Below are 24171 nucleotides of genomic sequence, written 5' to 3'. Positions count from 1 at the left end.
TTTTTTAGTTTAATCTTTTGTTGCAAACTTCACTATAGAACATCATATTCGTGTATTTTTTTTTTTACATCTAAAATTATATTCAAATTCCTGTCATGTGCTACATCTGTATCTAAAAGGATTAATTACTCTGTAAAATTCATGAGGTTTTAATATTTATATGCACTCTTAACCATCAGATTTTACAACCCTAGTTTTTTTTTTTTTTAATCGATGTATTCAACTTTAATAAAGTACATAGAGTAGAAGTCTATATTAGATGTATTTTGATCTGATGAAGTGTATTTGTTTTCTTCTGTATTACATTGTGTTAGAATTCCACTTTTATTTTGGATCAACCGAAACTTTGAGTTGTTGGATTATTTCCTGGACATCTAAAACGTATAGATTTGAGACCTATGCAATGGAACCATGGACCTGCTGATCCTCATCATAGTGAAAGAAACTCGAGGGCACTTTGGACAAATCATGGACAGATGGACTAGGGTTTTTAAACTGGCAATTCCAGTGTGTTTTAAAATGTTATTTTTTTTATTACACATATAATTGAACCCCATTAATTTCAGCTCTGGGGACCCTCTACTTCTGGAGATACTTACCTCTGTAAGAGGTGCATGTGGCCGCTTTGGCTCACTACCAGGGATCCCATAATATCTGATTTTCATAGCTCCCGCGTCCTGCGGACCAATAAGAAGCCGTGACGTCATCCAGTGCGGCTTCCTATTGGCCCACGTGAAGCAGGAGCTTTAAACTTACAGGCGATCTCAGATACCCCTTCGGAGGTAAGTCTCTCTGGAAGTAAGGGTCCCCAGAACTGCTCCAGAGACCCCCTGCTTCATTCCTATGTAGCCCTTTTTCTGAACCCTCCCAAAGGAACTACTGGTCACTGTACAACACCTGCGGCTCCAGGAGATCTGAGCCTCCGCTAGCTGGGAGCCTGGGGTAACACTCATACATTTACTTAGCGCAGCGCCTCCACTTACCCAGGATCCCCGTGATGTGAGATTCCCCTGGGCAAGAAATACATACACACACATGTGATGCAACCAACTTTATGTAATATAATAATGCATGGCAACCTTATCACTCTAACATGCAAATTAGCAATAACACATATCCTAATAACTGGTACCGTCCTTATAACGGTAGTGGCTTAGCCACCCTATTACGGAGTACTGTCTCAGTCCCACTACCGCGTGCTCCACACCGTGTCCGTGTATGGTACTATATGGTATATGCTCAGTCTTGTAACCACTCGCTCAGTGTTCCTACAAAGAGTTTAGCCTAAGGCGGGATCAGCGCCTGATGACCGGTGTTGGTGCACTTGATGATATGGTACCTGCTGAGCACTCCAGTGCTCGAATCTGCAACTACTTCGTAAAGGATCCGTCGAGTTCCGGCCCGACATCCAGGATCCACCGTCCGGGGAGACCCCACCAAGATGGCCTCTGCAGCCGCAACGAAGAGCAGCGCCCAACCTTCTGCATGGGTGCGCAGCGTCAATGGATTCCCTATCTGACTCCGTGAACTAACGTGACACTCGCTATACTATAGGCCGTCCCTATAGCACAGCAACCTTGAATGGCTTTAGGGGAATCTCCTAGGGGCCTACGGGGTAGCCTATCCTATGCAGGTGGGTCACTGACCCCCTGCACCCACACTACCTCTCCCGTACCCACCCGGGTCCCCTCTGGCTAACTTCTCCCTAACCTCTGCAGCAAACACACTGCACACACACTCAACCTGCAGCAACCCACTGCACTCACTCGCTGTGCCTGCTTGTCAGCGCTCACAGCACTACCAGCCGTGACACCGACAAGACTGCACACTCACACACCTAAGGGCAGAGTCCCTAACCTATGGGCCCTCCCTCAGTACCTACCCCCTACCCTGGTGGGGATTGGGGCCTGCCTGGGATCTGGGGAACTACCTTACCTGGTGTAGGAGCCACTTGCTCCCTACACCCTTCCTTCCCCTTCCTGCTCCCAGCTCCAACTGACAAACGTGGTCCCCGCAACATTGTAGCCTTCCTCCACAGGAGAAGCTGCAAAACCCTATTTGCTGGCTGGCTGCACGTGATGTGGGTGAAAGGGCAATCCCCAGAGGCTGCTGGGAATTGTAGTCCACTCAGGACCTCTTTAGCATTGGGACCGCGTGCGCTACACTTACTGTGCCTGCGCGACCAACGCGCACGCTCGCGCAACCTATCATGGCGGCCCCCGCTAGCCGGGTGCGCCGCCGGGGCTGAAGGGACTCAGGTCGCTCCCTGCACTGGCCCCCACCTTCGCGAGCAGCTGGCGGGCCCGTCGCTGGCTCCGGCGGGACCCGCGACCGCTCGGCCCGCTACAGAGGGGGTCTCTGGAGCTGAAATAAGACCGGGGCTACACCTATGTATAATAATAAGTAAAAAAAAAAAACCTAAAAAAAAACCGCACACTTGGATTGCTCCTTTAATTATATTCATCTCAGAATTTAACAGTATATTTGGACTTTATTACAATCGGGGGTGTTTGACAATTCCCCCCTCCCCCCCCCACTATAACTTTATTGCGTTTGTTCTTCAACAACTACCAGCTTCACAATGCAACGTTATTAACCAAGCTCAAACGGAGTCCTTTTTTATTTCGAGCTCATGATGCCTGTATTTGAGCCAATATAAAATGTTCTTTCAATGTGTTTGAACATGACCTTCAAGACTGCACAAAACTCCTTTTCATTTCACGGAGATTCCTCCACCGTGACAACTTGATTGCTTGTACATTGATTGCATAGTTGGGAGTCGTCCTTTGACATTGGAAACAGAAGAGAAAGTCTTTCTCTTCTGTTCTGATTGTGTGCACAACTCGGTGAGAGCTACACTTCTAAGTACACCGTGTTCTATTAACCAGAACTGCAACATGTGGCTTTACAATGTTTTGAAACATGCAATTTTTCCGCGCGGTGAAATATGTTGGCGTTTGACAAACTAATAATAATCCACCATAACCTACATTACAGGATTGGAACCGGCAGGTCCTCCAGAGCCGAACCGCACTAATTTCAGCTCGGGGGATCCCCTTGTTCCTGAGATTCTTACTGGTGACTTTTATCGGTAGTCCTGATTTTTTTTTTTTTAAAGGGGATTTTAAATGGACATCCAATAGGAAAGCCACAACTGATGATTACGGCAGTTTCGGATTTGCCCAAGTTTTCGTGTTTACTCTTGCATAGTATTAAAACCAGTAACGTCACCAGTAAGCATCTCGGGAACCTGGAGGGTCCTGGCAGCTGAAAATAGTGGCGTTTGATTAATGGGGACCCCAGTTTCCACCTTGTAAAATAATTTTATTATAAAAAAAAAAAAAGTGGCTGCAAAAAAAAAAGTAGAAACTGCGCCTTTAAATTCTAACTGGTAGTGATGGGAATAAATTGTAGTTACATTTTGAGCATATTTTAAAACCAGGTAATGGAAGCACTGACTGAGTTGCTGACCATGTTTTATGTTGGTGTACACCATGTTATTATAGTGCGCTCAGAAGTATTAGCTGGAAGTTTACATTTAGCACATCACGAGTGCGATGAGTAGCCACACGCCTACACTAACCAAATTCTTCTCTGAGCAAGGGACATATCAGGTGTGACTTAAAGACGGGAAGGGATGTGAATTTGCTAATGCTGCAGGGAAGGGCAGAGAGGGAACCCACAGGTAGGGATCCCAAAGGGAAAAAGGCTTCAGGTGCAAAGGCGGTAGAGACAAATGGAGCAGAGAGACGGCCAGACTTCAGCAGAGTGTAAGGGATGAGAAGTGGTATAACAGAAGAAGAGAGCTGAAATGGAAGAGGTGGGTAGAACAATGTACAAATGAAGAGCCTTGAAGGAGAGAATTAGATGTTCTAGTTAATGCTGAGTGTGACTAAGCACCATTTGTGAGGATTTCAGGAGAATGGGGGTTAGAGAGAGACCTTGCAGAGTTAACTCTAGCAGCAGTATTTTCAAGACATTGTAGTGTATAGAGTTGTGAGGCAGGAGGGCCAGAGAAAGGAAGGGATTAGTCTGCCTAGGATTCTTTGTTAACCAGTTATCTGTACAATTAAGACATTTTAACATATTCACAATTTAGTATGCTTGTTAATTTAGTACTACATTATCAAGGTTGGTCTACCTAACCCCTTTTGCTGATAGAAAACCAATACAAGGCATTGTTTTACAGCCCACCGCTTGGGGGTAAAACACCCCTGTTGCATCTCACCTGAGCTAGCTTATTCTCCCATAAGTCAATTTGTTTTCCTTACGATATGGAGTGGCTCAGTGAGTAAAGACACTGACTGGCACTGAGTTTGAAGCAGGGGAGCCTGGTTCAATTCCTGGTGTCCGCTCCTTGTGACCTTGGGCAAGTCACTTTATCTCCTTGTGCCTCAGGCACCAAAAACATAGATTGTAAGCTCCACGGGGCAGGGACCTGTGCCTGCAAAATGTCTCTGTAAAGCTCTACGTAAAACTAGCAGCGCGGTACAAGAACATGCTATTATTATTATTTATTATTCTTATCTGCAGTTTCCATACAAAGAAACCTTGTCTCATATGGGCAGTGAAGCCAAGATACACAGGTGTAGCTCGACTTGCTAACCCTACTGCCAAGGAAAGCCCCAGGAATGCAACTGTGCCATTCCCACGGCAAGTCCGATAAAGAAGTGAGGACCCCTCACAGGTCTCCTCGGCTTTTACCTACTGTAGGCTTCTGCATCATTGGAGTGAAAATGCAGTTGCCAAAAGCATTTTAATCAGAGAAGTACTACTTATCCATCTAAAAAAAAAAAATGTTTTACTTCCCTAACATTATCTTTTAAGTGCATATTATCATTATGTATATGTAAGCCGTTGACATTTTGCATCAGTTCAGTGGATGCCATACAGCAAGTAAAATAAATATGTAGCAGACAAAATATTACATGAATGCACAATGCGTCCGATACCCTGTGGCAAACGGCAAAGCGCTTTCAGTGTAAAAGGACAATGGAGAGATCGGAGACACCTGGTCTGATTGGGGTGAAAAGCTGGTGTTAATTCTATGGCTGCCCTGTGTGAGCCTCATTAGCTGCCATGCTCTTACTTTGAGCATTTGGTGACACACAGGTTATGCTATCTGGATGTTGCTTGAGATGTGGAGAAAGGACCGTACTGTAATCTGGATAGCGTGTAGGTCACAAAGTCCTGTTACTGAGGAGGCTAAGAAAAGCCGCCTCATTCTATAAATGCATTTGATTTATTTTTGCAGTGAGAGCTTTTTGTATTACTCTCATCCCCCTATATGTACATGTTATACCTGATTCCCTTCCTTTTGTGATATCACTCATCACTCCCACTCCAGTGTGTGCAAGATAAAATGAATTTAGTTTAATGTATGTAACCATCCTGAAACCCTCCCCCCCCCCCCCACACACACACGCAGACGCAGCAAAAGGTTTGAAGACCACAGCATCACAGCCAGCGTGAAACTGAGAAGAAGTCGGCATTGATATCCGCATATATTTGTACGTTCTTGCCACTTGGTGGCACAGTCTGCTCAGGTTAAACCCTTTTCAATGAAAAGAGAAATGCTCTCTGATTGATTCTCGAGCTTGTTTCCAGCGGTTGCGGTTTCTGTGCTGATAAATTATTACAGTAGTTTTTCAACCTGATGGGTACCTGTGATGATATTCACCTTGAGAGCTTCAGATGACATACTGTAAACTGTGTGACCAAAGCGTGTGTAATTTGTTATGTCGTCTGAACCCACAAGATTACCATCTTTTTCCATTCAGGGATGCCTGTCTTTTATTTTGTATAAGTATATGGATTCCCCATGTTACTTTGTAAATGGAGTATTTAAAAGACCTATTAATCCACAAGAGTAAGTGTCCTGAAATGATCGTCCCTTTGAATTACTGTACGTTAAACTGGACATTCGTGATATTGACATATCTGTGTACATTTAAATGATTTGATTCATGTGGGATTGCAACGTGGATTTCATGTATTGCACATGGTGGTTTTTTTGTTGTACTCCATTGATCTGATGAAAGAGCTTGAAGTGGAGTGTTTGTTATTTTTTTTTCTATAGCCACAGCTCTATCTGGATGTATTTTAATAATTAATGCATTTATAAGTGCACAAATAATTACTGTTGAAGTAACTATTCTCTTCTGTCCTATATTGCAAATCTGAGTGTTTAGTTCATTGTTGAACTCTTTTGAGAGATCTGACTATATGATGCAGTACTAGGAGTTAAATACATTAGCCTTTGGGAAATATTCCAAAAAGGGTCTGTTGGCTTTTAGACTCCTAGTTGGTGTTTAATTAATGGTGCCTAATCATTAATATAACATTCATTATCTTCAAAGCACACAAAAGTTGAAATCACAGATTATATCACAAAAATCAGAGTTGAATGGAGCGCTCCGGTTGAACACCCTCAACCAATAGGAGAGTAACTTTAACAATTAGCGGTGTGAAGTATGACAACTCGCATTTTAAAGCCACTAAAATAAAACTTCCATTGCTACATTTTACTTGTTCACTAATAAAAAAAAAAAAAAAAAATGTATGCATGTACCTGCAGAGCTAATAAATATGTATTTCATTTAAAACTGTACTGATACTCCATGCTCTAGAGGGAATAAACAGACCGGCATCTTGATGTAAGATTCCAAGCTGTGAAATCTGTTGATGGCATCATACGGAACTTGACAGAACGCACCAAAGAGATCTTTGTGGCCCAATGTTACTGCTGTGTTAGCCATATGTACAGGCAGGCAAAGATTCCTGGGGATCCAGGTCGTAGCACAGCACATTAGTGTTGTGGGGATAAAAACAGATGTTGCTTTTAGTAGCAGAACAGCATATTAATTGGAGGAGTGGCAGCTGGCTCTGAAGTAGCAACATGGGCCTGATAGGTTTTTTTCCCCCTTTCAATTATATCTACGGATAATCAAAAAGCTACTTACAAACGCCTTTGCTAAAGCAATAAGCTACAGTAAATGTCTTTTGCATCGAAGACATAAGAGGCTTGTGTAGAAAGCCAGCTTTAGTACCATGACTGTTATAAGAGATTAACAATTTTTTTGCTAATGTTTCTTTCTTGTGCCAAACACTGTAAAATCTGTTGTTTGCCGCTGCCTTTTATTGGTGCAGTCCCCATTGCTGACGTGTGGAAGCCTTTGAGAACAGACCATCCCATACCACATAGGGGTCTATGCTTTATATCAGGGTTGGGCCAACTCCAGTCCTCAAGCGCCAGCAACAGGTCCGGTTTTCAGGATACCTCGGCTTCAGCCCTGGTGGCTTAATCAGTGGCTCAGTCGTAGACTGATTAAAGCATCTGGGCTGAAGATGGGATATTTTAATAACCTGACCTGTTGGTAGCCCTTGAGGACTGGTGTTGGCTACCTCCTGCTTTATATGCCATGTCAAAGCAGGGAGAAAGTGTGTGCTGCTGTTATAAGCAAGTTAAATTAAGGTCTTGCTTCAGGAGTAAGAGCCTTTTGCCCACATCAGTCTGCAGCACAAGAAGCACAGCCTTTGCAGATCACTAAGGGCTACAGAAACGGGCTTGTATATACTGTACCTTCCTACTGACTGTATACAGTATGTATGCGACTGTATTCTGTTTAATTTTGGATACATGTCATTTCATGGTATTGCATTTTTCACTTGTGTTGTGCTGTAGATTGTGCGAACATCCTATAAATAAATAATACTATTATTAATAAGCGTGCTGCTGCCTGTGTAGTTATTTATCTTCGGAATCCTGCAATTTAACCCCTTCAGACCTCTTTCTAATATGCTATGTGCACAAAATAAGGGGGAGGTAAGTTATCCTATACATGTCCTTTAACCCACGCATGGCTCTCTAAATTCTTGAAACTAAGCACATTACCACATCTTAAGCAAGTAAGGTTTACTTCATTTTCAAAGCAGTTTCAAATGTAAATGTTGGTAGTATTTATTTGCTCACTAATAATGTTGGTGGAACTCTACATCTTTAAAAATGCACAGAATAAAAGATTGGGTGCTGTCCCGTTTTTTCAATATGATGGTGTGTTTAATGCTGGGATGGACAAAAATATATAATATACGGGCCAGCAATTTGTTAGCAGGAGTGTCTGTGATGCACACACACACACTGGCTCCTGCCCCTGCCGCAGTGAGCATTGAGAACAGGGGATCCCTCTGGCGCCTGCTGTCCAATGAGGATTTCCCCAGTTCTCCTCGCTGGGTTCTGTGGCAGTGACTTGACATGTCAATTGCCATCGCTGCCAGATCCGGCTTTGATATCGCTGGGGAGAGCAGTGGTGATTTGACAGGTGCGTCATCGCTGTGGTGACCCAGGGGGTTTTCCATACCTGATTTTATGGATTTCCACTATTATTTTGAATACAAATATTATCTTTAACGTTAGACTATTGGGTTGCAAGCAAGTATATCTTTTAATATTCTCCTGTCTCTCAAATACACTGCCTTAGGCTGCGTACCCGCAAGCGCTGAGCAGGCTGAGCGGCGTTAACTTACATATATATAAATATGTAAGTTCCCCCTCACGTGGTGCGCGCGGCGCTCATGCGCGGGCACACACGCTGACCCGCTTTCGGCGCTTACCAAAACAAAAAAACTACACTTCCCCGCACGCTCAGCTTGCCCGCTCTCCAAGCATGAGCGCGCTCAGCGCCAGCGGGGACTCAGCCTTACAGTCATAGTTTGTGCATTGCTGTCATTGAAAGGTGCTTCAATGGGCAAATTCAAGATGGAATATCTAACAAAGTTCCAGATAATACTCTAAATCTTATTTGTACAGCTAGACGGCTTTCTGCAGACTGAAACATATATTTGCACAAAATAAGGCCAGTTCTACAAAGTATAGTGGTAACTACAGTTTGAGCACATTTGATGCTTTTTTAGCAATAACTTTGAACCACTTCTGTCTAATATACATGTGGGAAAATTGACATCTTACAGTAACTGGGGTTTTTTTGTGTGTACAAATTATTACGTCTGTCTTTTAAAACAAAGGCTTGGACAATGTATACTATTTTCACCTGCTGGTTTCTCACTCGAGGCATTGCGTGGGTACTTTGTTGTAAACATTTGGGAGACTGGAATTTCACTGCAGGTCATGCATGCGATATTGTCTGATCTTTTCAGTAATATCTGCTTCAGGCAAGCTATTGTTTTCTGAACAAATGTGTCGAGTTGATTTCCGTTTGCAGAGACCTGGCCTAGTAACAAATGAGAGCATTAACCATGATTTGTCATAATTACTTTCCGTGGAATTGGCACATGTTCTGTTATTATGATACAGTACACATTAGGAAGGTTTCATTTTATTTTTTACTCCCTTGATTTCTTTTTCTGGAAGATTTTGTTAAAAACATAATGGCTGATTTGTAGAGTAAAATATTTACCAAACATGTTGAGTGAAATCAACTTGAAAAATACATATTAAAGCAGCAGTGCTGCTTTCTCCCCCCTCCTCCCCCCCCTCCCCTCCTCCCCCCCCTCCCCTCCTCCCCCCCCTCCCCTCCTCCCCCCCCCTCCCCTCCTCCCCCCCCTCCCCTCCTCCCTCCCCCTCCCCTCCTCCCTCCCCCTCCCCTCCTCCCTCCTTCTCCCCCTACCCCCCTCCCCCCTCCTCCCATATAGGATTGAAGCAGGGGGTCTGCGGAGCGTAACTGTTAATTTCAGCTCTAGGGGACCCCCTGCTTCCCGCGATACTTACCACTTTGGGAGGTGCTGGTAGCAGCTACAGCTGGGCTGTGTGGGGAGAACATAACGACTGCTTAGATATCACGTGGGCCAATAGGACGCCGTGACATAATTCCTTGGGGCTTCCTATTGGCCCATATGACCAGGACCTCTTAGACCTGCGGAGCTGCTACCGGAGCCCCATATGGAGAGGAGTATCTCGGGGGGACAGGGAGGTCCCCCAAGCTGAAATTAATGCAGTTCGGCTGCGGAGCCCCGCCTGCTTCCCACTTATTAAAAAACCCCAACATGTTCTGCTCCTTTAAAGGGACATTTCCGGTTGCCGTTTTTTTATTTTTTTACTGCAGCAGTTCCTTGCCTTTACTGCAATGCAGTTATCTATCTGCCAATCGATCCCTTCTCCCATGGTCAATCGATTTTTAAAGATACTGCTTCTCAGGGCATGCAAAATGGCTGCCTATTTCAAAAGCGGTAGTGGTGTACATTAAAAATCCTTAAAAAGAACTCGGTGAAAAAAAATTAAATGCTGTAAGTGTTTTCAAATACTACACAACTGTTTTATTAGAAGAAAAAAAAAAAACCTCACATACGATTTTGAATGAAACACTGCTTTACTTTGAAGGCAGCTTTGTTCCATAGACAGAGTTGTCTATTGATTTTAGATTTGATTCGCCTTTGAAAGATGTGCATAACATATGTACCTTGCTACAATATACATTAGTCCGTGTATAAGCAGCCTGTGGCCAACAGAACACACATGGCCACTCCTAAGACTGTGTGCTCTCCAGCATTTATAGAATGTTCTAGTCTTTTTGAAGTGAAACTTCTTTGCAGGCACCAAATCCCCTTTCTTGGAGACGGAAGTGGGTTATGGAAGTGACGTCCGTGCTGGCAGATGAGGCCGTCGGCCCTCGCCAACACTTACCTCCATGCCCACAGTCGTCCGCGGCAATCATCAGAAGCGCTGAGGTGTCCATCGCTGCGCATGCGCACCAATGGCTGCGCGCACCTCTGCGCATATGCATCACCGGCCGCACGCACCTCTGCGCATGTGCATCACCGGCCGCGCGCACCTCTGCGCATGTTCATCACCGGCCGCTCGCACCTCTGCGCATGTGCATCACCGGCCGCGCGCACCTCTGCGCATGTATATCGCCGGCCTCTGCGCATGCGCGCCACTCAAGGGAGGACGGGCCGGGGGGGGGGGGGAGAGGGAGGGAGGAGCCGAGGAATACCGGGCAGAGAGAAAAATGAGACCCTGCAACAAGGGTGTGATAAGAAGGGAGGGACAGAGCCACATCCCCCCGCGATCCCTGTGCTGAAACAGTCACACAGTATCACAGACACACACACACAGTGACACACACACAAACACGAGGAATTCACAGTTACTATAAATATAGGTGCAAATAGCTACACGGGTGTGTGCCGAGCACGCGCGTTCGAAGTCAAACGTATTTGCGTTTTGTCGCTGAAATTGTGTGTTTGATTTTTAATTAAAAACATTACCACCACAAATGCAATTTCTGTGACAAATAACAAAGAAGTTTCACTTAAAATGCACGAACTCGGCACACACACTATTTTTTTTTTGCTTCGTTTTAAGTATTTTGTTTACAAAAATGCAAGATCCAATAATCCTAATGGTTTCTTATTCTCTATCAAAAAGAAAAATAAGATATTACAGCAATTTTAGCATGCTAGGCAGAGTAACAGTTCCTTTAATTTCCCACCATTGCACTAGACGCATGTAAACATTGATTAACTTGTCTTATAACTGGATAAAAGGTTGGGTCTTTGTTGCCACTTAGTTTGTAAACTCTTCGGGGCAGAAACATCTTCTCTTAAAGCTGTATTTAATGCTGCAGACCAAGCAATACCTACATGTGTGTTTTTGTTTTTTTGTTTTTAATAAATCACTTCTGTACTACGAGAAAATACTTGTAAAAAATGTTTTGTAAAACAACTCTGAATGACATTTTTAATGTAATTTAATGTAACAAGCATTTTTGTTTCTATACCAACCATTTACAAAGTCACATCCCCTTCTTCTGAAACATGCTCTGGCACGCCCCTTTTTGAACCTTGCCCTCTCTCTAGCAGTGCACCAATTGTATCTAGTGACTGCCTGGCCACATGATCTTCCCCACAGAACTTTGCATCATTGGTCCTCTTCTGCTGCACTGACACCCATTTAGTGAACCCTCGAGCAGAATCTTCGCCGTTCGATCGTCAACTTGGCTAATTACTTATCATTGTGTGTATTCTATTGATGCACATATTAAAGGGGGAAAAAATAAAATATGGGGGGGAAAAAACGGCAGCTTGGACTGTTGCTTTAATGTTTTATGTTTTGAGGTGCTTATTCTCATTATGTAGTTGAATCTATTACGACTGTGAACTGTTCTGTGCACGGATGGTGCTGCACTAATCAAGTTACATAGACCTAATACATTATGTTCTCGTTTTGGATGTTTTAGGCTTCTCCTTGTTGGAGGTGGTGAGACAAATGAAGACGGAGTATCTAAAGCGACACAGTGTGGAATATCGGCCTGGAGGCTTCTGTCTGGCTCGCCCCACTATAAACAGGTCACTAATTACGAAGATGATGTGGGCACAGTAAGTAATGGATGAAAGCCTGGCGTGTGCGTTTTAGTATTCATTTGAAATACTTAATTATTTATTGGAACGTCTTAAATGCCCTTATTTAAATTTTCAACAGTTTAACATGTTTACAGTGACTGTAAAAAAAAAAAAAAAAAAACCCCCATTGTTTGTGGAGAACTGAAAGCTGTGAGTTTATAGTCTGACACAGAGGTGAAATGTGTATTTCCAGCCGTGTGAATGCAACAAAAAACAAAACAAAAACAATTCTCACCATGTCGGCTCAGCCCAAAGGAAATAAGTTATAATTAGGTATGCCTATTATTGGTAAATGTCAGAGGTAAGGTACATCTTGGGCAAACTGTTTGGATTAGGGAAGTGGAGCTGTAGTTGATGGACAGAATAGATGTGACTGGTCAGAAAAGCCTCTTGTGATCATCTCTTGTGATCATCTCTTGTTGATCTAGAATGCAACGTTTAACATTCCTTCAGAGGTGGACTTGCCAAGTTAATTTGTTGCAGACCAATATAGTTGTAATGATTACAAAAAAGCAGCGGTGCTAAACCGTTTTCAGAATGGCTTCAGTTTATGATTTTATTGTAGGTGCTATTCCAGATGTGGTCCAAAAATGCAAATATTTTTCACTTCATATTATATGGTAGGTAAAGGTGATTTTCCTGACTGTGACTACCCTTCCTTCCCCCGGTCGTCCTATCTTCCAGATCTGGAAATCGGCCATATCCATATGCACCATTTGGTTGTTGTGTTGCATTTTGTCCTTTTTGATTTTAAATCACAGAAGCGCCTTAATTGCTTATGTCTAGTCTGGTGGTCCTCAGAGGACAGGTCAAGAATAGTAAAGATAGTGCACTTCTACTAACTTAGAGGTCATCAGGAAGAACCTGCCACGGCTGCCTCACACACGCAGAAGGAGATCTCTGGTTACTAAAGGCTACTGCTTGTTTCAATTAAAAGTAATACACAAATAACTGGAAGCAATCTCCAAAGTCATATTTTTGTGTCGAAATGTCATCCTATCAAACAGTTATGTTCAAATAATCCATGATAATAGTAAATTAATTTTGCTGTTGCCTGAAGGAGCTTATATTGTGTCTTGGGAAATGTAATAATTTAAGTGACTTATTTATCCTCAATTCGTAACATTTCCGAATTAAATGAATTTTTTTTTTTTTTGTGGGCAGAAAATAGCTGAATAAATATAGACTTTCTCTAATTTGAGTTGTAATGCATGACCTGTTCTTGTTCAACAGGCACTGAAGAAAAAAGGATTATGGAGGATTATTAACTTCCGATTATCTAACAGACACGTAACGGAACAGGTAATAGGGATTTACTTCGTTAATTTAGCTCCAGCAGGTGGAACTACATCTCATTTCGACTCATTGATGTGAGGACACAACGTAAATAAAATTAATTGCGAACAGAATTAAAAGCCACAAATTCACTTTGAATGGGTGCTGCTTGTGTAGTGGAGAATCTTAGCCGCGATAAAAAAAAAACACAATAGCCCACTGCACTGTATCCCCAAATTGGTGGCATACTAATATAAACACCAATATCTGACTAGACAAAAGGTTTGGATACCTCCCACAAACAATGTTTTGACTCCGTCTGGGTGTGCCACAAGTTGAATGGATGTCGGCTTGCACCAAAACGTGTTTCCTTGATGAGAAATATGTCATTAGTGTGTTTGCATAGTTATACTTAGACAAAGTAGGATAACGCTCATGTTCTCCAGCATGAAGTAGTGATCCATCTCTTTGGTGCATTAAACTTGGAGGTTGTAGATACCAAAATGATGCAAAGATAGCATGTAAAAGAAGAAAAACAAACACTTGGCCTACCTAGTCTCTCCATTTTTGATACTTTGCTTTTTTTTGTACGGTATATTTGAGAGTCCAAGCATTTCTGAATTCCCTTATTGTTTTAGCCTCTACCATCTCTGTTGGGAGGCTACTCCAATGAATCCACAACCCTTTCTGTGAAGATAACTCTGTCTACCTAACCATATATAGGTCTTTAGCCCCCAACTTCTTCTTGGTCTGCCTAGATTTCCTAAAATCTCTCTTCTTGCCTGATCAGTATCTGCCACCTCCTTGAGGACCTCACTAAGCCCAGGCCTTTGATATTGAGAGCTGGCCTCGACATTACTTATCTGTTACCGCCTCCCCTCAGGCACAGACTGTGGGCCTCACCGAACTCACCCTCTCACACCCTGCACATGACTTACTCCGTTTTTGACCCTTTCACTGACAACATTGTGTCTCTGTTCTCTCCATTTGTCCCTATCTTTTGCCTGGCATTTCAGCCTGCACTGCTTTTTGGGTCAAGAGCCCGTTGTCGGTGATCCGCAGGCTGTAATCTCCCTCTGTTCCGTGCACCTTTTTCTAGCAAGCCCGGCCTCTTCATGAGCATGTGCTTACCTGGTTTGATAAAAGGGTTGGAGAGGAATTTAACCGGGTGTCGGTGCGCTTTGTGTGCAATGCCACGACATACCTGAAGTTAGGTGACTTGAATGTTGGGTTTTCGCGCTGTACTCTCTTAATTGCTTTGTAGCAAGTCAATGCTTAATGGGTTTCCCCTCAACAACATGAGCTATTATAACAAAAAAGACCAGCCAAGATGTTACCATTTTTGTTTAATAGATTTCAATTAAAAGCCTAGGAAATGCCGTCATTTCAGCATTGACCATGTTAAAAGATTTATTTTCAACAAAAAGTACAAGATCTAAAACTAGATTTGCATAATAGAATAGAATGGTGTGAGTGAAACGCTGAAGTGTTATTTTTTTTATTGAGTTGAACTAAATCAAGCATATTATTGTTCCAAAGTGCAACTGGAGGTGCAATTATTATTCAGCCATGCCTTAAAGATTTAATGCTATTACACAAGTAATATGGGAGGCTACGAAGCATGGATTTTTTGTGGCTGAACATAGAAAAAGAAGCTATGTTACGAGATGGGCAATGCAGTACTGTGATTCTGAGTGCAGGAAACAGACGCCTTGTTTCACAGTCGTGACCATTCAAGTCCTGCTTGTCTGGCAGTTTCACCTGAGTGCCTGCAACCTGGCTAAACCCCACTTAAGTTGGCCCAGAGAAATAGCAGTGCTGCCAGTTAAATTTTGTAACTGTAAGTATTTGAAAGCTTAATCAAACTGCAGAAATCATGTAATTTCTTACGTAGACTTAAAGGTTCAGTGTTACTTGGCAGCACATGCTGAAATTGAGATGAAGTAGAAGAATCCATCCATGTGATATCCCTCTACTGTTGTAATTATTTCAAGGTGAATTTAATTTATTTCTCAAATGTATGCCCAAAGCCAAACAACTAAGAGCACAATAGTAATTACAGAAAAATATACAGTACGTACTGCTTTTGCTATGGGCTATTTAAGACTTGTACCTAATTGATGCAAGATTGCTGCTGTGATTGCAAAGTTGCTGTGAACCTTTTGGTAGCTCTTGAGGAGCGACCTTGTTCACCCTTGGTGTGTGTGTGTGTATATAAATTGCAGCACTAAGGCCCCTATTTACTTACACTTCAATGGGATTTAAGTGAGACTGCTTATTAAATATGACTCCAAATACTGTATCATTTAGTATTAGAGGGGCAGGCCGAAGGAAGCCCCTCTGTCATTTGTCAAGTACAGTTACGTTTTTGCTTTCCTATAATCTGTTTTCTAGCAGACCATTGACTTGAAAAACAAATAAGCTGCTTGGTTGGCAGGTTACATTGTTTCTGTCCCCTTAAGCAACAAAAATGGTTAATTGGAAATGGAAAAAAAATACCAGACTTTAATTATAGCAGACCTTGAAAACACTCAATTTAAAAAAAAATCTGAAATCATTTTTTGAACTGCTTGTAAGCATTATGTAAATGTAGAGATATATGATCTGGTTTATATTGACAACGTATTGAAATGTTATAATGCACTTTTGTTTTGACAATGGAACAATACAATCTCGTGATGTATGCTGCGGCAAAGAACATCCATACCCTGCGTTTATACCACATGCATCTTAAACAACGAGGATGAGAGTAAAAGTAACAACGTTTCTTTTAAAGTAATGTTTCCCTTGCAATAAGACAAACCAATGCGTGAATATTGTATTGTATGTCTTTATTTATATAGCGCCATTAATGTACATAGCGCTTCACAGCAGTAATACACATGGTAATCATATAAATAACAAATAATATAAATAACAGGTCATGAGAATAAGTGCTTCAGACAAAAAGTAACATTTTGGAAGAGGATTCCCTGCCCCGAGGAGCTTACAGTCTAATTGGTAGGGAGAACGTACAGACAGTAGGAGGGAGTTCTAGTAAGTGCGTCTGCAGCTTTATGTATCATGTGTCCAGTATTATCCACAGTGATATTCATATGCTTAGGTGCAATAACTTAGGTGCAATATATATATATATTCTCCTTTGCTTCCTTTCTTTTCTCTTTTCCTCCCTTCATTCTTGGGGTTTAAAGCTGCAGTTCAAGCTGTCGATTTTGTTTTTCTCCCCCCTCCCCCATTCAACATGTGCATCAATACAATCTGCATACTGACAAGTGATTTGCTAAGTTGCTGATCTGTTCTCCTGTGATTGATCGCTGAAAATTCGGCTCGGGGTTCACTATATGCATCTTGGGTAATCTTATGCTGCACTGACCGGCAAAGTAGATTTGATTGGTTCACTGCTAGAGAGGGCAGGGCTCAAAAAGGTGATGCTGTTTCAGAAGAGTCCAAAAGAAGTATGTGCAGCGCACAACATGAGAGAGAGGCAGGTCTGACCAAAAAAATATAGCTTTATTGGGAACACATAAAATCGATTTTATGTGTTCCCAATAAAGCTATATTTTTTTGGTCAGACCTGCCTCTCTCTCATGTTGTGCGCTGCACATGCTTCTTTTGGATCGTTTGGACTTTGGACACAGCTGCACGCAAAAGGAAGACTGCTGGGGGTTTATGTGAGTACCCATACCTTTAGGCTAACCCAATGAGGAGGGGAGGGGTAGTCAATTGCTCACCCCCTACCCTCAGGATTCTTAAGAGCCGCTCATAAGGTTTAGAGTGTTACAGGATTATTGCTCAATTGTTAAACCCAGCGTGTTCTCCCTTGTCTTTGATGGACTCAATTACTATAGGACCAGGCATTTGAGCATCACTTTGTCTCCATATGTATGCTGTTTCAGAAGGGGAAGGGGCTGGAACTGTGTATATGGTTGCGATAGGAAAACAAATGCTACAAGTATTTTCTATGAGTACAGAACTAATTTATTTTAAAAACACGCGCATGTAGGATATTGCTTGAACTGCGGCTTTAAGTGATATTTGGACTTGTGCACCTGCTGTTTCTTTTTCTCATTAACCCTTTTGTTGTTGGGCATTGTTGGTGTTTCTCGCAGCGACGGGGTTGCAATGACACCGGGCTGGTGGAAAGAATATGAGAATGCAGGGCATTTATTCATAAGCAGATTAAAAATTAATAAGTGTATCTTTTTTTCCCCACTGCCTTGCTTTCTATGTTTTCTAATGAAATGACAGTTTGTTTCTGTAAAGCAAATAAGAGAAAGCCCTCTCTTTCCTTTTCAAATAAGCCACTATTAAGACTCCAACGCTGTGATTTGTGTTTTGCTTTTTTGTGATACAGGATGGCATTTTCAAGATGAGCCTTTCTCCCGATGGGACTCTCCTGGCTGCCATTCATTTCTCCGGCAAACTGACCATCTGGGAAGTTCCTTCTCTGAAGCTGCAACGAGATTGGCCTCAGAGTGAGCAGGTATGCATGGCCGTTCTGGTTATAACCTTGCCTATAGGGTGATGTTTTCTAGGTCAATGCCTTGCAGGTCTCTCAAGCACTGAATGGATTAAGCCAGGGGGTTCGCTACTCTAGTCCTCAAGAGCCCCCAACAGGTCAGGTTTTCAGGAAATCCCTGCTTCAGCATAGGTGCTGAAACAGGGATATCCTGGATTCAGCTGTTTTTCCCTTAAACTAAGCAACTTTTATTGAAGTTGAAGCTGAAGATTTTCTGGGGCGGAGGGGGAGTAGGGGGGGGTGGTGGTAAGGGGATTTGGCGCTTACAATTCCCCAAGGCATTTAATTTAAAATTAAATGCCGGTGAATGCGCGAGGCCTCTGTAAATTCCCTTACTTGATCGGCGGCTTCCAGCGACGTGTCGCCACGATAACGCATGGTCAAACGCGACGTTGTGACTTCAGAAGATGCCGGACACGCGGTAAGAAGGGGGGCGAGCAGGGCGGGAGAGCAGGCAGGGGGCACAGACTGCCAATTTTGCGCATCCCTGGCTTATTGTGTAGTACATGGTTTGCACACACACATAAATGCCTGTCCCCCATGCTCTGGTGTTGCTGGCGTTTGCCTAAGAACTTGCTCCTAACGTGCAGGTCTATGGAAAATGTGCCGCCCGCGCTGCCTGCCGTTTCTTTTTGCATTTGGACAGGTTAATAGATCTCCTTGTCCTTTCCAAAGCTGCTTTTTGTTTTTCAAATCCGATGTTCGGTTCAGGAGAAATATTAATTGTCCGTGAGGTTAAAATGGCTCTCACCAGAGACCAGTGCGGGCTAAAAGTTACCATGGTAACCTGCGAAACTACAAATCATGATTTTCAACACTAACATTTTATTTGTTTAATGCTCAGGGGGGCAAGATGGTACCACACTGCAAACTGTGGGGTGGGGGGAGGAGGGCAGGGGGGGCAAAAGTCAATCAGGCTTTAGGTGTATTTTTATAGTTTACTTTTTAATAATGTGTTTAGTGGACATTATTACTACTTCTGCAGGTAAATTCCTTAATAGTTATTGAATTTGGTATTTTTCATGTTGAATAAAATACTGTGTATGTGTTCATATACATACACACAGAATGAATGTAGGTGTATGCTACAGTAGCAGTACCTATCTATCTACCTTTAATCGTTATATTTCACATGTCCAAACGTTTACTAATGTAAAGTTTTTAGTAGCTATATTCATTTTGTCTGAAACTATATTCTTTGTAGGATGCAATTGAATGGACACAAAAACGTGTTATATTTGATTATATTTAATTTCCTGCTAATTGTGTTCGCAATGAATGAAGTGCTCACAGGTTGTGGTTGTTTTTAACAAACCACTAAATTAGTCTTTGATATAAATACTGTAATTGCACACAGGCTTTATGGACATCACAGACTTTATTTTAGAGTACAAAGCATCTGAGGGAGTCTTCGCGGTCTAGAACTACCTCTTTGAAGGACTAGAAGGTTGTCCCTTTAGTATATATGAACCCTGTTCAGAGGTGGGTGGATTTCTGCTGATGTTGACCTGGCTTCCCATGAAGATTTTTGTATCTTTTTTTTATTCCATATTTTGAAAGTATGCAGCCTTTGGAAAGATTTTTTTTTTATTATGCCTTTTGTTTGTCAAAAAATGACAAAGTAATGAAAAATTCCCCTTTGTTGACCTGTCCTCAAATGATTGCAATTAGAAAGTCAAATAAATGACAAGATTGTATTTGTGCCGGTAAACATCATGATTAAATCTGACCTTCAGCACATAAATGTAGGCATTTAACATTTTGAATGAAGTGCCAGGTTAGTATAATAATACATGATATTTTCTAATTGAATTGGCATTAAAAGACCTCTTACTTACAACGTTCTTCTGTGCTTCCATGCCTCTTCAAAATGTAAAGCTCGAGTCCAAAGAAATGTTACAGATAAATGATCATCAATGCACAGAGCAAAAGTGCTATGTTGACTTCAAGATGTACAGTATGTCACATTGTTTGTTTGTGCATGTAATTGACTTGATACTCTGAGCTTTCAGAACGACTCTGATTTATAATGATCTCTTACTGAGCTACTGTCCAGCACGAACTCTAGCAGTCTAATTCAGCACAAGAAATGCCTCATTGACTCCGGAATCCCATGACTCTCCCCAAAAGCAGCCAGTGAAAGGGGTATATAATGTGTTTTTGTATTCTGTTTAAAATTTTATTGGAGCATTTGTTTTCGATCTGAAACTCTAAAATACTTTCAACGATGGGGTTATGAATGCTTTAGGTTGTCCCTAAAGCTTGGCAATTCAACTACTGCCCGTGGCATTTCAACGAAATTGTGTAGTGAAAAAGTTGCACACAATATTTAGTCTAGACTAAATCATAAAAAAAAATAAGCATTTTGCATTAAAAAAAAATTAAACATTCTCAATGCTCATGGACATGACTAACAGTGTGTGTTTTATGAACATACAGAAGTAGAGAGATGGTACCAGACCACAGTTACAGGGAAATAGGTACATACACATTTTCCCGTCTGGCAAGACCAGTCTTTTATTAGGAAGGTTTTTTACTGTCAACACTGTCATAATGCCAACTGTTATGACCCAGTCATTTTGTTTTTGCTGTACGTCTCCCTCTTTTTAAGTGAGTGATGTATTGAGGGCCCGTTGAATTAGAAGTCCACCTACAGCTGTGGAAGTAGATCAGCATAGTTGGTGATTTCTTTCCGCTCAACACTTGACTTCCATTGGTCGAAGGAAGGGGCATCCATAGATACCGCCTCGCTTGTGTTTTTAATTTATTTTTTATAGGGACGATCCTGCCCCAAACAGAAAATGAAAACAAAGCAACCAAGCTAAGTATATAAAGTATTTGTACCGAAATAGATTTTTATATACTCGCCTTGGTTTTTATTTTTTGTTGTTGTCGTAGGTTATTTGCAGCTAAGCGTTGCTAGGTAGACCAGAGTCGTTTTGCCCAGTGAGTAAAAAAAAAAAAAAAAAAAGGCTATAAACTGGAGAGCCGACACAATAAAACAATGCTTAGCTGTCACGGAGTACTATATAAAGACTATACACAACTTTAGAATTTACTTAACTTTTTTGTAAACGGTTTTCCATTGCACAAGTATTAAAATATAGCCAATATCTATAAAAAAAATAATATATATATATATATATATATATATTATATATAATATATATATATATATATATATATATATATATATATATATATATATATATATAGAGAGAGAGCTAAATTAAATAGCAGCAAATGATGTGTTTAATACGGACAATAATTTAATAATTCGTAGCTCATCGTCTCATTATTGGTCTGTGGTGAATAGAGGGAGTGACGTTACATTGAATTACTTGTCCGTAGTTGGCCTCGTCTATTCTTTGCCCCATAGCTTGCAGAGCTGGCCGTTTTGGTGAGTGGAATATATGCATTCAACCATTGTTTACTAGGGATAGTCGTCGTTCTGGTCTAAAAGAAAAATCAGTCAACATGTTAATCAGATAAATGAGAAATACAGGTTTGCTTGTGCATTAGAATTGCATAGCCTCAACGTAGGTTAAGATATTTGGGGGGGAAAAAAAGAAGGCTTAAATTAAAGGTGTGACGATGTCCCTTTTAAATATCACGGTCACATGACCAATATGAGAAACTGAAGCGTTGGCCTCGAGTCTTGCCGTAAGAGTATTCTCAACCCATTACAAAATGTGTAGTCTCACACGGTAAAGACAATTGGAAATTGTCATTACACTATGTATGAATTGATAGCCATACAGAGCCAACATTTCTGCTGTGCATCTGTCCTCTTTAAACAGGAGGCTTCTAGATAGTAAGCTCTCAGGAGCCATCATTTCCTTGTGTATCTGTTTGCGCTTGTCTGTCCTCATTTGTGTGTCATTCTGTTTATGTAATTGATGTCACTCTGTACCCCCATTGTACCACACTGCGGAATGTGTTGGTGTTTTACAAATAAACACTAATAGCACCAACTGCAGTATGTCCACAGTGATTTAACGAGCTGTTTTACAAGACCATACGTGTGTGTAGGAGTTAACTGTTTTGCCTATATTTGTCTACATATTTAAATGCATAGTATATTGTTTCTCCAAAAGAGACTGCTTTGAAAAACATTGTATTATTGGTTAAATATATTGAGAACTAGGATGCAAGGAAGTATGTGCTTTCTGGAAGCTGTATTTTAAATATTTATTTGTTCTGTCGGTCCATTAATTCAGCAGCGGGGGATTTTTTACAGAGGAACAGAACAGTAAATATACAGCAGTAAAATAAACTTTAAAAGGTTGCTGTATAATTAGGAGGAGAGCAATCCATAAAAAAATGAAAAGTAAATAAAAATAACTTTTGTTGAATCAACACGAAGTCAGATACAAGCTCAAAGGAACTTGTAAATGACAAAAATGAGTTTAATGACCTGCCTTGTATATAATTGGGATTTTAGTTATGTATTTTGGCATTTTTTGCTTCTATTCATGTGGAACAAAACAAGATTTTATTATGAGCATCTAATGGATGATTGCTAAAGACGCTAATATTTTAGATTTTTAATAACATAATTTTTAACTGTGGACAAATCACATTTTTCTCTGCCCGTTCACCAAATTATATTGTATGATCTGCTCAGCGCATCCATTGTGTCTATAAATTGTAATGTGTACAGTCCTACTGTACATTACATCTGCTGACAATTTTGTACGACAGTCATTCTGGTACAAGGGCCAAATGATCGCTACTGCAACTCCCAGGCATGAGATTCGGAAGAGGAAGTCCTCATACTCCATTTTGATTTTTGGCGACCTGAACTTCTCTCTTGAGATCTTTCGTAGACACATGCAGGAAAGGTGTGACGTTCAGACAGTGTAAAAGATGGATAGATCATACAGTAGCTCTTGCTACCTGACCACTGAACTTCTTCTTTCAGGGAGATTTAGAAGGAAAGTTAAATCTTTATCATCTGTAGACTACCACTGGGATGAGAACACAGCTATCATCAGGATAGTAGGCAAATGGAGGAAGTAAAATCCCATGGGGATGAGAATGAGCGGAGCACTGCTGAAAAAGCACATACATTCATGAAACGCGTCAAAGGTTCTCTCTGCTTCTTCTTTTTTCAATTTTTATTATTTTGCTGATGGCCCAATAAATATTTTTAACAACTTTTGAGCGATCTAGCCTCCATTACTTTCTTTTCAGCAGTGCACCGCTCATTCTTTTCCCCCATGGGATTTTACTTCCTGCATTTGACTACAAGCTGGGAACTTGCTACCTCCGGATACCCAAATATTTTTGAAGTGATTATACCATTTATATTCATTTTTTTCTAAAGACATTGTTCAAGTCTAACTCCAGGAGATATTACTTGTATGTCGTGAGTGGGTCTGTATTTCCCACTTTGTGGTGTTCTATAGATATCCCCTCTGGGTGCCGTTATTTAGATTATTTTTCTTCAATCTAGGAGTACAAATGACTTTTCATATATGTATATAAAACTCCTCATGCTTATCTGGATATATTGCATTTATAAATGTTATGCCAATATATTTAATATATGTCCTAAATAAAATGAAGATTATGGGACATTATTTGTGTGCTCTAGAGCAGGGGTGTGCAAACTGGGGGATGATTCTCTGTTGGGGGTGGGGGGGTGTCACGGGTTTACAGAGGCCCTGCACAGTTCCTGAAGGCATTTAAATTAAATGCCGGTGGAGTGGCGAAGGCCTCTGTAAACTTCACTAAACCTTGGCTCAGACAGCTTCTGGAGACATGGCAACGTGGTGTCAAATGCCGCCGTGGGTCATGTGACGTCAGAATGCCGGAGCCAAGGTAAGGAGGTGGGGGGGAGAGAGCCGGCAGGGGGGCACAGGGGGAAAAGAGTGCGCACCCCTGCTCCAGAGCATGGCTATTGGAACCATTGTTCCTTCTTTTTCTAGAAGGCAAAATAGTACATTGTCCAGATACATATGTGGTCTCCATTATAAATTGGAGGAAATTGGATCATGTGGAGTCTAACTACGATA

General features: G+C 41.5%; 1 protein-coding gene across 2 annotated transcripts in view; it reads left to right on the top strand.

The window, feature by feature from the left end:
- The window catches only part of NBAS (NBAS subunit of NRZ tethering complex), a 682881-nt gene that overhangs the window by 74750 nt on the left and 583960 nt on the right, over positions 1–24171 (top strand). For both annotated transcript variants that reach the window (XM_075598387.1, XM_075598386.1), the window contains exons 10-12: positions 12195–12333; positions 13591–13659; positions 17987–18115. In XM_075598387.1, the coding sequence (XP_075454502.1) occupies positions 12195–12333; positions 13591–13659; positions 17987–18115 (337 nt within the window). The remainder of the gene's footprint in view (positions 1–12194; positions 12334–13590; positions 13660–17986; positions 18116–24171) is intronic.

Source organism: Ascaphus truei, chromosome 4 (genome assembly GCF_040206685.1).
Source record: "Ascaphus truei isolate aAscTru1 chromosome 4, aAscTru1.hap1, whole genome shotgun sequence".
NCBI classification, from domain to species: domain Eukaryota; kingdom Metazoa; phylum Chordata; class Amphibia; order Anura; family Ascaphidae; genus Ascaphus; species Ascaphus truei.
This window is presented reverse-complemented; position numbering and strand designations above follow the sequence as displayed.